At 47.4% G+C, this 13,134-nt stretch overlaps 1 protein-coding gene across 1 annotated transcript in view; it reads left to right on the top strand.

Moving 5' to 3' along the window:
• Positions 1 to 13,134, top strand: part of SEC23B (SEC23 homolog B, COPII coat complex component) — a 474,773-nt gene that overhangs the window by 244,245 nt on the left and 217,394 nt on the right. Inside the window, exon 12 of the mRNA XM_069607535.1 lies at positions 1,659 to 1,748. Within this exon, the coding sequence (XP_069463636.1) occupies positions 1,659 to 1,748 (90 nt within the window). The remainder of the gene's footprint in view (positions 1 to 1,658; positions 1,749 to 13,134) is intronic.

The following is a 13,134-nucleotide window of genomic DNA, read 5'->3' as shown; positions in this document are numbered from 1 at the left end:
AAAATGTAGTTAAACATTAAGGGAAGTCCAAGGGACTCCTCGGTGGCACGGCACAAAAGGTGTTGTGTGTCACAATGCAAAAAGCAGATGCCTATGGAGTTTACCAGACTCCATTAAACAGTAAAACACAAAAATCCTGGTCGGAAAAACACATGAGGGTGTTAAAATTAAAAAAGCCCAGAGTCCAGCAAAAGAGCTGGGGGTCTCTAAGGTTAAAGGAAATTGACACAGAAATTAAAATTCTCCGGAACACTAATCTAGAACTTTGCAGCTGCAATTCATTCAGCTGAGACATTGTCCTGCAGTGTGAACATCTCACCCAGTGCTTCCTTTTTCAAATGTTTCTTTATAACTAATTACTGTACAATTTATGAAAACGTGGTCTCAGGCTCTGATGGTTTCACAGCAATCGCAGTGCCCTTATCATTACCCCACTACTCACCTGAGGTTTCAGTGTTGTAGTCGATGGGTTCGTCAGAAGAGGTCTCCACCTTCCGTTCCCTCCACGTACTTGTAGTCCTCTTTTCTGGCAGCTTCTTCTTGAAGAGATAGGGATGGGCTCCCCCAGAGGCCACTTTGCCTGGAAGTCAAACTGCCCGGCAGCGGGGACCCTGGATAGCCCACCCCAAACCAGGGAAAAGCCTTAGCTGAAAAACCCTGGGGTGTTCTTGTAGAGGCGGCTGTAGTTGTTATTTAGCGGGTCTTTAGGTATCCCGCTTCAGTTTCAGCTTCCTTGCTGAGGACCATAAATTCCAGAATGCAATAGGACATATGCCGTCCAGTAAAGGTGCTGGTTGGAAGGAGTTCGAGTATAATCCAGAGTGGGATGAGTTTGTACTGAACAAGGGAGCTGGCGTTGAGATGTAAGGATCCGGATTCGAATAGTTATGAAGGCGAGGAATACGTGCGAACCGAGCGGCTGCATGGAAAGCACTTCAAAAACGCTATAGCAGCAAGCGGAAGGAAAGCTGAAAGAAATGCAGTACTGTAAGCGGGAATGCAGGGAACGGTACTGCACAACGAGTAGCACTGCAGCGGGAATCGGGAAGCGGGGAAAAGGAGGATACAATACCGTATGTTATACACGGTACAGGAGCGTTGTTCCACACATGGTGTACAAAAACGGACTGTTGGTGAGCAATGGAGTTGCAACGCCTCACCTGGTGTTTACTTATAGCACACTGGTCTTCCTGTAGAAAGATTAGAGCGTTACTCCACGTAAAGTACAACGTGAAAGAACGCTTAGTCCCTCTTCTATGTCCATGCCTCAATACCTCCTCCATCTATCCCATCCTTTTCACAGGTGTTTCATGACACGTGGCAACCTCATTTTGTAAAACAGTTACTCTGCGTGTTGGCCCGTGTAAGAATGGTATGTTTTTTCTCTTGCTAAAGCTGAACTTTATATTGATCCATGCTATAGTAATTGGGTAAACCTAGAGGGAAATATGTTGTCTAGTCTGCAGGTATTTCATTCATTATTTTCCCACCTCATTTAATCCTACCAGTCTTTGTACTCCGTGGTTACACTTTCAGGAGCAGTTTTACTAAGTCTTGAAATTGAATGACATGCATTACCTTTTTAGTTTGTTACTCTGATTGTTGTCAGTGTTGAGGGAAAGCTGAATATTTAAACTCCAGTTTGTTTCTTTCATTAGGAACTGGGCACCGGAAGTACCTGTCAATGGAAAATATGTAGCCTTGATCCCAGCTCGACTCTTGGCCTCTATTTTGAAGTAGTGAACCAGGTGAGCATTCATTGTTGTTTTGTTTTTTTTCCTTTACCTCCTTTTTGTTTTATAAAAGTGTTTTACTCTCTATCTTGTTGACATGGGGATGGGGCGGTGGTAAACACTGGACTTATTTGTGAGACTTTCTAGGAATTCTGGATGCAAAAGAGTTTGTATTGCTCAGCTCCGATCTGGGCCAACGTGGTGATGCAGAGCCGTTTTGTAATGTAGTACTGAAGCAGTGGTATGTGCGGAAAGTGGAAGGTTTTAACCACGGGTGCGATATGATGCCTACTGTTGTAGTTCTTAAACAGCATAGATTGATCTTGTTTTTGGTTGCTTGGAATATGTGATAAATTGCACTTCACTTTATTTAGCAGCACACACCTCAAATTCCAAACGATGTACTCTTGCTAGCCATAGACAAGGTGCTAAAATGAGTGGGGTTGGAATAAGAGTTGTATAGAGGCGAGCAGCCCGTGGTAGGATGGGTTCCTAGTTAAGATTCATGTTGGCACTGTGGGGATGCGGTTCATAAAACAGATAATTGGAAAACCATATAGATGTGGTCCTAGTTTTTAATTCACATTGAAATTAAAATGAATGTAAGAAAAAACTGCACTGAGATATGGAATGGGTCTTCGATTGTAATGCCAATGTGGCTTTGAGTAATGAATTTTTGAACAGTGCTTCAGATGTTGTGGTGAACACGTACACAAGAAAAGAATTCAGATTTGCCTAGTATAAAACACTAGTCCTCTCATTCGACACCTTTGAGATTTTCTTTATGCCACCCCCTGGGATGTCATGCTATCTTTTAAAATACAAGTGCGTTGCTCTTTCCAATTTTTTAGTAGTATATCAAAACTAGTTGCTGGAAGTTTCTCCAAGAGTACTTTAATCATTTAAAATTAAAGGTCCTGTCTACAGCATACTGGTCTTGACCAACAATGACATACATATCTGAATATTTTGTTTACTTCCATGTTCACGAATAGCTAGACTGGAAGCCTCTATGACTGGTGCACCAAATGAACACACTTCTCTCGAGATCTGAATATTGAGAATTAAAAAAAAATAATGTATGCATTTATTTGAAGTAGTTGGTTCCTTTTTCTCTTATACATCTTTGGTTGTACGTTTTAGGGATATTTATCATTTTGTATGCTTCATCCCCTCTCCTAGTGAGACCCCCAGCCCTTTCTGCTGGACCTCTGGACCTTTTTCTTTAAACCTCAATGAGTGGCGCCTTTTTCCACTCATTGATTCTTCTGGGTTCTGTCTTTTGGATCTCTTTTTCCTTTGTATTTTACTGTCCTATGGAGTCTATTTTTCCTCCATAACTCTTAAAGGCATCTGTATTTTACTATTGCAGCACACAGCTCCTTATGGGCAGTGCTGCAGGGGGCACCCTTACGGTCCTCATTTCAGATTGTTTTCCGTATCCTAGAGTAACTACAGTTCTTAAGGATAGATACTTGGTATCTCTCCCAAAACGTTATATTCGAAGGGATTGTGTCCTCCGACGTATTCCTTATCTTAGATATCTCTTTCCAGCTTTGCTGACCTCGGAAAAAATTTTCTCTAGAGGGCGCTGCGCGTCGATGTCTGCCGAAACGATGTCCCTCGACAGCCGCCGTATCGACGTCATCCCGCCTATAAAGGCAGCGCGCAGCGTCTGTTGCTCAGTTCCATTTTTCCGCGCTTACTCAGTGCCTCGGAATATCGTTGCTCAGTTTCGTAGAGAATTTATCCTATTTCCTCGAGATATTTGATCCATACTCGATGGCTTACTCGTCGGAACCGACGACCCCTCGGTCCGGCTTAAAAAAATGCCGAGACTGTGGGAAAAAGATGTTGCTGACTGACCCTCAAAGAGTTTGTCTGTGGTGTTTGGGAGCTGAACACCATTGTTCGGAGCGCGAGGACTGTATGTCCATGACAGCTAAGGCCCTGAAGGAGCATAGGTGGAAGCTGGAAAAAGGTAAGACTTCAAAAGCTTCTTCTTCGACGAAGTCGAGACATTCGTCTCCTCGTCACCATTCACGCTCCAGGTCTTGGAGTGGGTCCCATCACTCCTCGAGATCGAAGCACTCGAAGAGGAGATGTCGAAGATCCCCTTCTTCGTCCTCCTCTTCCTCTGTGTCTCCTAAGAGAATCCCTTGCTCCACGAAACATAGTTCCTGGGCTGAATGGGAGGAATTCTGCAAAAATATGATGAGCGTCTTCGAGGGGGGGTTGAGGCCGCTTTCTCGAAGACTGCCGAGAGCGATGCTCTGGTCGAAAGACCCGAAGGTCAAAAACGCCGCGAGTCGCAGTACCCGGCGAAGGAAGCTTCTCGAGCGCGTCACGAACCCTCGAGTAAAGCTAACACCTCGAAACCTTCTTCGAAGGTTCCGTCGACGCCGAGGTCGGTGTCTTTGACGCCGTTGTCGAAGGGACCTTCGACACACGGGTCTGTCGACTCGACGCCATCTTCGACACCGGCGTCGACGCCAAGGAAAGTCACGGTTGCGGCGCACCCAGTGGCTATCCCCAGGTCCTCGATGGCGTCGAGATTGTCGACTTCCTCGAGCAGAATCCCAATTCTATCGAGGTCCTCGAGGCCTCCGCCTTTGTTTTCTACGCCACGCTCGAAGCCTTCGGCGTCGACGACATCGACGTTTTCGAGGCCGATTACAAGTTTGGCACCCTCTGCCTTGGAGATGGGTTTCACACCCTTTGTGAGTTCAGACCAATTGAGAACTATGTCCTCCATTATGGAAGAAGGAGAACTATCTGACCAAGAAGAGACATTTGAGTTGCAGGGACCTGCAACCCCAGTTCAAGAGGAGTTATCCTCAGAAGAACGCAGGTTAAAGGAACTCCATGATTCCTTACATGAGGCAAGTGGGTTAGACACTTCCCCTGAGGTGGAGTTCGCTAGGCCAGACCCGGGAGAGCATGCTGAAACCCCCTATAGAGCCTTAATGGCCAGGATCACAGAATTTATGGGGTGGTCAACACCTTCACAGGCTTTCCAACAAGATGACCTCACGGATATTCTTGATAAAGGTCCACAGGAGGATCCTGTAGTGCCTTTTCATAAAGCTCTTCAAAGGAAAATCATGACGAACTGGGAAACCCCAGATGTCGTCCCGGCAGTAAATAAAAAACTGTCTACTAAATACGGGGTATCTTCTGCAGACCTGGAGTTTTTGTCCAGACACCCATCCCCAGAAAGTCTGGTGGTACAGGCAGCATCTTCTACTGACATCAAGACTGCTTACCCTACCGTCCCACAGGACAGGGACGATAAGAAATATGATGCTAGGGCAAAGAAAGTTTTTTCGGCATGTAGCATGGCGTTAAAATCTATTAATGCTACTTGCACCCTTGCTAGATTCAGCCATACACTTTGGGAGTGTGCTTCTACAGCGGCTGACTGCATCCCGGAGGGAGAAGAAAGGGAGGCGTTCCTAAATACCATACAGGACGGTAAAGACGCTATGTGTGAATCCCTCCAGATGGGCATTGATTCGGCTGACAGTATCAGCAGAGCAATGGCGGCAAGTACAACAACCAGGAGATTCGCTTGGTTGAGAAAGTCTGGTTTTGCCGCAGATGTGCAAGCCAGGCTCTTGAACATGCCATTCGATGGCTCTTCTTTGTTTGGGAAAAAGGCGGATGACAGTTTAGAAAAACTGCAAACATCAAAGGCAGCAGCAAAATCCCTAGGCGCTGCAAATCGTCAGACACCTTTTCGTTCCTCAAGATCCTCTGCGAGAGGCAAGTCCTTTCGCTTCTACTCCGCATTCGGAAGAGGTAGAGGACGACCGGCTCAAAGGGGACAAAGAAGAACTACCCGAGGTGGACGGGGTAGATATTCAAAAGCCGCAGCAAGAGCAGGTGCCTCTTTACCATTGGTATCTGCATCAGCCGCCCCAAAACCACTCTGAGGACTTCCCTCACAAGACACCTGTAGGAGGCAGGTTAACTCAACATCTGGCGGAATGGCAGGCTATCACGTCAGATGCTTGGGCATTGGAAACAGTTGCCCAAGGTTACTGCCTGCCTCTCCTACGCATACCTCAGTCATCCACCGGGGATCAGTTCTCAAAAAGCTCCAGATCCGCTCCTCTTGCAGGAAATTTTAGACCGGCTAGAGAAAGGTGCCATAGAACCGGTACCTGTAGCAGAGAGGAACAAGGGCTGGTACTCCCCTTACTTTCTCATTCCAAAGAAAGACGGAGGACTGAGACCCCTCTTGGACTTGCGAGAATTGAACAAATTCCTCAGGAAAGACAAATTCAAGATGGTAACTCTTTCTCAGATCCTTCAGGCCCTTCAGTTCCAGGACTGGTTGGTATCTCTGGACCTTCAGGACACTTATTTCCATGTGCCTATCCATCTCAAACACAGGAAATACCTGAGGTTCGCAATTGGCAACTCTCATTATCAATTTCGAATGCTGCCATTTGGGCTGACCTCCGCCCCGAGGGTTTTCACCAAGTTAATGTCGGTAGTGGCTGCAAGGAGGGAAGGGATTCACGTCTACCCCTACCTGGACGATTGGTTGATCAGGGCTGTATCTTTGGAACAAGCTCAGATCCAGCTAAATCACGTTTGCCACTCCCTTCACAGACTGGGCTTCTCCCTCAATTTAAAGAAGTCACAAATGATACCATCACAGAGACTCCAGTTCATCGGACCGATCCTGGACACTTCCCTGGGGAAAAGCCTCGCCACCAGAGGTGAGGGCTCAAGATATTCTACAGATGGTTACCAAGTTCCAAAATGCCCAACGTCTCCCAGCCTTCGACTTTTTGAGGTTGCTAGGCCTCATGGCATCCTGCATTTTCCTAGTGTCAGAGGCTCGCCTGAGAATGGAATCTCTCCAGTGGGCACTGAGAACTCAGTGGTCACAATTCTCAGGAAGAATGACAGATCTTCTTCAGGTTCCCGACAGGGTGGCTCGAGACCTTCAGTGGTGGGCCTGTCAGGAGAACATTCTGAAAGGAGAACAGTTTTGGCAACCCTGGCTAGAGATAACAGTAGTCGCGGATGCCTCGCTCACGGGGTGGGGAGCCCACGCCAACGACTTGACCATCAGCGGTCGTTGGTCTCCATCGGAGTCCAGAATACATATCAACCTGTTAGAGCTGAGGGCCATCAGACTTGCGCTGAAGGCGTTCCTGCCATCTGTACAAGGGAAGAATGTCCTGATAATGACGGACAACACAGTGGCCATGCATTACCTCAACAAAAGAGAAGGCGTAGGATCACTACCTCTGTGTAGAGAGGCGATGCAGCTCTGGTTTTGGGCAATCCAAGAAGGAATCTCTCTATCGGCAGTTCACCTAGCCGGAGAGAAGAACTTGACAGCGGACGCTCTGAGCAGGCAGAGCAGTCTCCCACGAGTGGGAACTAGCTCAGGAAGTCCTTCAAGAGATCTTCGCCCTTTGGGGAACCCCTCAGGTGGATCTGTTCGCCACCAGTGTCAACAGGAAGTGCGATCTGTTCTGTTCAAAGGAATTTCCCCCGAGAGGAGCTCTGGGAGACGCGTTCATAGTGGACTGGGAGTTTCCACTTCTGTACGCGTTCCCACCGGTCCCTGTCATTCCTCAAATGATCAGGAGGTTGAGAAGATTCCGGAAAACCTTGATCCTAATTGCCCCAGATTGGGCCAGGAGAACGTGGTACCTGGACCTTCTAGACTTGTCCATCTGCCCTCCATTTCGACTTCCACTCAGAATCTACTCTCACAGAAGGGAGGTCAGGTTCTCCATCCAGACATCAAAACCCTCAACCTTCACGCTTGGCTTCTGAAAGGCTGAGGTACAAGGATTGGGACCTCCCTGCTGATGATATGGAGGTGTTGCTTTCGGCAAGGAGGCCAGCAACAGTCTTTTTACCGCTGCCGTTGGAACAGATTTTGCAGCTGGTGTAGAGAAAAGAATATCGACCCCTTTTCATGTGGTACACCAATGGTTTTGTCCTTCCTACTCTATTTAGCGAATTCAGGCCTTCAAGTTGGCACCATTAAGGGCTATCTCGCAGCGCTATCCATCTTTAAGCGCACTGCGGAAGAACCATCCTATTTCAAATTACCCTTGGTAATACAGTTCCTAAAGGGGTTAACTAACGTTTATCCCCCAAGACCATTCCAGGTTCCCCTCTGGGATTTAAACTTAGTCCTAACTTTCCTGATGGGCACACCTTTCGAACCACTCCACTCCATTCTTATTCGTTAAGATTTCTTACCCTTAAAACTGTTTTATTAATAGCACTTACATCTGCTAGAAGGGTGAGCGAGTTACAAGCTCTTTATTGTAAACCCCCTCATACAATCTTTCACAGAGACAAAGTTGTTCTGCAAGTGAAGCCTAATTTCCTCCCAGAGGTGGTTTCTGAATTCCATATCACTCAGAAGATTACCCTCCCATCTTTCTATCCTCCTCCTCATCCGGGGAAAGAGGAAGAGAGGTTACACAGGCTGGACCCAAGAAGGGCTTTAAGTTTTTACATCAGTAGACTGGCTAAGATAAGACAAGCAGACCAGCTGTTTGTAGGCTACGCAGGTCACAAGCTGGGGTTACCGATAACCTAAGCAGACCATTTCCAGATGGATCATTCTAGCCATTTTGGAATGTTATAAACAGGCAGGAAAAGAGCCCCCTCAAAATCTTAGGGCTCATTCGACCAGAGGTATCGCAGCTTCATCAGCCCTCAAAAGAGGAGTGCCAGTTAGAGACATATGTGCGGCTGCCACATGGTCGTCCGTCCATATTTTACACGGTTTTACAACTTGGATTCCTCCTCCAGTCAAGAGACTAGGTTTGGAAGGGCAGTATTGCACGCTATTCATCAATAAAAGGAAGCATGAAGTCAGTACTCCCACCTCCAATAACAGAATACTGCTATGGGAGCCTATCTAAGATAAGGAATACGTCGGAGGACACAATCCCTTCGAAGAACAAGTTACTTCTTACCTTGTAATGTTCTTTCGATGGGATGTTCCTCCGACGTATTCCTTATCGGCTGTCATGACCACTGCTTCCAAGGAGTCAGGACCAACCCAACACCCTTGGAAGCAGGCTCATAACATATACCATCGGCGCCAGCAAGTCCCAATGGGGACCTTTTGGACCCTGTCCTGGCACCGGTGGTGCCAGGCTCATAAAATGGACCAGTCCCGGCACAGGAAGCGCCGGGCTCATAAGTGTGAAAGTGCTTGGGTGGACCTACCTGCAGCAGACCATGCTGCTTACTTACCAGCAGAATGATGTTTCATTCTCTTCTGGCAGGGACTACTTTTTCTTCTGGGTGGGGCAGGCACCACTCCCTGGATCATTGATGCTGGAACCCTTCTGGAAGCAGGAACTCTTTTACCTGGGCGAGGCTGTGGAAGGAGACACCTAAGCACTCCTGTGGGCTATTTAAACCACACCCGATTGGTGCAACGTGCTTCGCGTTATTCTGCATCTGCAGCAGGACGCTCACCGTGTCAGCTCCAGGGAATCTTCAGCTCCGGATCCTGTGAATAAGAAAATTACCTGCTGGAACCAATCTGCAGTCTTCAGCAACTCCTGCAAAAACAAAAGGCACAGGTTAGGCAAAAGCAAGGTTGGCGCTTCAACTTACCCGATCCATCGGCAGCATCCAAGGCGTTTTTTCTGCATTTCTCGACCGGCATCGGGCCTGCAAAGACAAAGAACATTGGTTACTAACGCTTAGTTGCAAAACGACTTACCTGCGTTACGCTCGCCCCAACTCTGCTCACGCCGAATTCCTTCACCTGTAAAGACAAAAAGAGACATTAAGGTGCATTCTACAGCCCTAGAGCAGCCTTTCTTCTTACGTGCCATCCTATTCATCTTCTTGCTTCGTTCATTGCCACGAACCGGGAGGGCATCTTCTTTGGCACCGGCAGCAACTGAAAAGGAAAAAGACACAGACATTAAAAGAGAGCAATCTAAAAAGAACTTTAATACTTACAAGTCACGCTCGTGCAGCAAACAGCGGCATCGCTCTCAAATCACCCTCTGCAATCAAGAGGCTGAACTCGAATCCAGTGAAGTAACTGGACCCAGCGCCCCTGCACAAGACGCAGGATGGAGAGCCCGGCATTCACCTATTTAAGGTGAGCGCGACTACAACCCAGTACCACGGGGAGAGAGGGAGAGAGGGGCTTGGAATTTCTCCCAACCTTCCAGCCACTAATACCTAGATTTTCTACTTGCAGACACCTCACCCTTCAGGTCAAATTTTCAGTGAAGAAGGGGCCTAATCCGGGAGCCAAACGAATCCTACGCCTAACGCTGAAGACGGTTTCACCGCCCAGTCAAGACCCGCGCCTCCGAGGGAATCAGGTGAGCGTTACATCGACCCTCCCATCCATCCCCGCAGTACTACTTCCCTTGTTGTTGCAGCTTACTCTCCTTCAGGGTGATTAGTCTAGTCCAGAAAGAATCATTGTGGGCTACAAAACGGAACTGAGCAACGGACTCTGCGCGCGGCCTTTATAGGCGGGGATGACGTCGACGTCGATACGGCGGCTGTCGAGGGACATCGACTCGGCGGACATCGACGCGCAGCGCCCTCTAGAGAAAAAGTTTTCCGAGGCCAGCAAAGCTGGAAAGAGATATCTAAGATAAGGAATACGTCGGAGGAACATCCCATTGAAAGAACGTTACAAGGTAAGAAGTAACTTGTTCGTCTGAGAGATTGGCACACACCACCTTATGTGGAGTGCCAAGGGGATACTCCGTATCCCCCTTCTCTCGGTTCCTGTAACTTTAATGGCAAATAGGCAAACTCCTAGTTATGGCTGGTGGCAGTGGATGTGTCCTACCAACTGTTTGATTTTTCTATCGCAGGCTATGTACATAGTCTCTGTAGTGCACAATAGGGGCACCTGAGTACTAATGCAGGGGCTCCTTCTTTTTTCTCCATTACTAGCATGATTGTTCTTCGTCAGCCCTTCTACCATTCTGGGAAGAGAAGGCGTGTGTGTGCGTGCCTGTGTGTTTGTGTGTGTGTGTCCTTTGGTGGGTGTTAGGCAAGATTGTGTGCAGTATCCTTTGGAAGACTACAGCAGCCTTGACCTCCTGGCAATAGTAACCCAACCTATGGTATAAGTTTGTACTACACAGGTTGGTAGTGTAGCTGAGCAGCCAGGCTTATCTCAAGAGGGGTCAATGTGAGCAGTAAAGTTGTAACACAGAGTTTCGCAGTGACAGTCATTCAAATACGCACTTACACTCGGTTTCTTGATTAAACAATTATTAATTTAACAGTCAGTTATAAAAGCTTTCTTCAGAAGGGAGAAAAACATGTAACAATTATAATATACTTCAAAAACACACTGTTTTTCTAAATCATATGATCCCATAGGGGATTGCACACAGACACTTCTACACCTTCGGGTGACTTAAATAGCTTGGACACTGTGGACATTGATTTATCACTGGTGCATTTAGAGCAATACTGAGTATGGTGCAAAGGTTAGATTGGGGCCTAAAACAAAGGTTAACAAATAATTCAGAAACGGGTAAGTACTTTTTAAACCTTCCAATGTCAAGTAAAGGTAACCCTTTCCTAGGGGAAAGGTAAAGGCACATAGTCAGAGGTAAGAAGTCTCTCAGGGAGCCAGGACAGCCCATGTTAGTTGAGCAAAGTCTAGGGGAGCTGAAGATCTTCTTTGCAGGTAAGTAAGTCTTGCCCATTCAAAGCAACTCTACAATGGCAACCAAGACAAATCTCCACTGAGAGCAAGTAAGGCTACACAACAAGAGGTATGTCCTCTTAGGTGAACAGTACCTTTGGTTAGAAGAAATGGTTCCAGCTGGCTTCCGTTCTTGTGTGGCTCTGTAGATCCTGTTGTTCCTGTGCCTCAGTCGTGGGAACAAGAGGGAGGACTTCTGGGGACTCCTACAACACAACGGGAAGGTCGGCGGCAGCAATGGGCAAACTTCAATTCAGCGGCACTTTGAGGTTTCAGCTCCTTGCGTCTGACAGCAAATAGCAACACCGCGGTTCTTGAATACTACTTCAGACTTTCCTTGCATCTGGGGTCCAGCACTCTGTTGCGGTGGCTGAGGCTTGGTCAGTCCTGCTTCAGGGAAATCCGGAGGATCTTCCTGGTGTTCGGGACCTACTTAAAAGCGATCCACTCGATCTGGTGTTCCTCTCCCTGGCACTTCGGTTCCAGCAGCAGTGAAAGTACAGCCAGCTCCCAAAGGATGTCCAAACCAGTTCACTTTGTGGTTGATTGGTTCCACCAACCGAAGGGAGAAGTCGTCCTTGCAGGGCTTCTGTAGCTTCACTGGGCAAACCAACGGTCCAGGAGTTGCAGCAGGCGTCTCTTCCAAGTTCTTAAGATTCCTTCGTCCAGTGGTCGACTCTGTCTTCCAAGCCAAAAGCCTTGCCTTTTTATGCAGGTTTCTCCCATTCATTCCAGCCTAGCTGTCAATCATACAGCAGTGTGGCTGTCCTTGCAGGACAGCCAGCCGACCAAAAACCTTTCAGTGCATTCCTGTAACCAAGGGGATTAAGCACAGGGTGCTACAGGCACCTCCCTCACTTCCTGCCCCTCCAGACATACTGGGGCCAGAGGCGAGCTTCACTTGTGAAACCCGCCAAAGAAAAAATGAAGAAAGGGATCAAACCTGGTTTGGTGCGCAGAGTAAATCTCAAGAAGGAACTTTCCAACAGGAAATGGCAAAAAAACAAGACTGGGGCCATTTTGACAAAAAGGGCACCCAAGGGTGCCTTGCTGCAGCTGCGAACGCAGCCCGTGGTAAAAACACACAATGGTAGTAAAAAGTAAACCACTGTCACCAACCATTCATTGTAGGATGGGTAACATAAAAATGTTACATGAGAAACTAGACAAAGGGGATACTAAGTAACCCCTCCAGCACCATATTGTAAGATAGTGTGTGCTGGATCTAGAAAGTTACAAAATGTAAGTTAAGTCAGTTTCACTTCACTTCACTGCTCTTGGAAACAGTAGTTTTACCAAGAGAAGGTATTTAAACCTTTGGGAAGTCTAAGACTTCACTGTGCCACTGCACTGAAGGTGTTGTGTGTCACAATGTAAAGAGGATGCCTATGGAGTTTGTCAGACTCCAAAGTCAAAAGAAACAGAGTATAAATCACAGAAAAATACATGAGAGGGTGGGAAAAAGGTCTCGCTTTCTCCAGGTTGGAAATTAAAAGTCCTAAAGTCCAGTAAAGAAGCTGGGGGTCTCTAAGGTAGAGACAAATTGGCACATTTCTGAGAATTCTCCCTAACAATGGGCACCCTTGGGTGTCCCCGCCTAGGCTCCAGAGTGTCTGGGCAGGCAGGAAGTGGGGGATGAGTTTTGCACACCCTGTCCTTTGTCAGAGTGCCTGATTGGGACCAGCTCCCACTGGAGGT

The sequence above is a fragment of the Ambystoma mexicanum genome, chromosome 4q, assembly GCF_040938575.1.
Source record: "Ambystoma mexicanum isolate Mex_15411 chromosome 4q, UKY_AmexF1_1, whole genome shotgun sequence".
Taxonomy (NCBI): domain Eukaryota; kingdom Metazoa; phylum Chordata; class Amphibia; order Caudata; family Ambystomatidae; genus Ambystoma; species Ambystoma mexicanum.
This window is presented reverse-complemented; position numbering and strand designations above follow the sequence as displayed.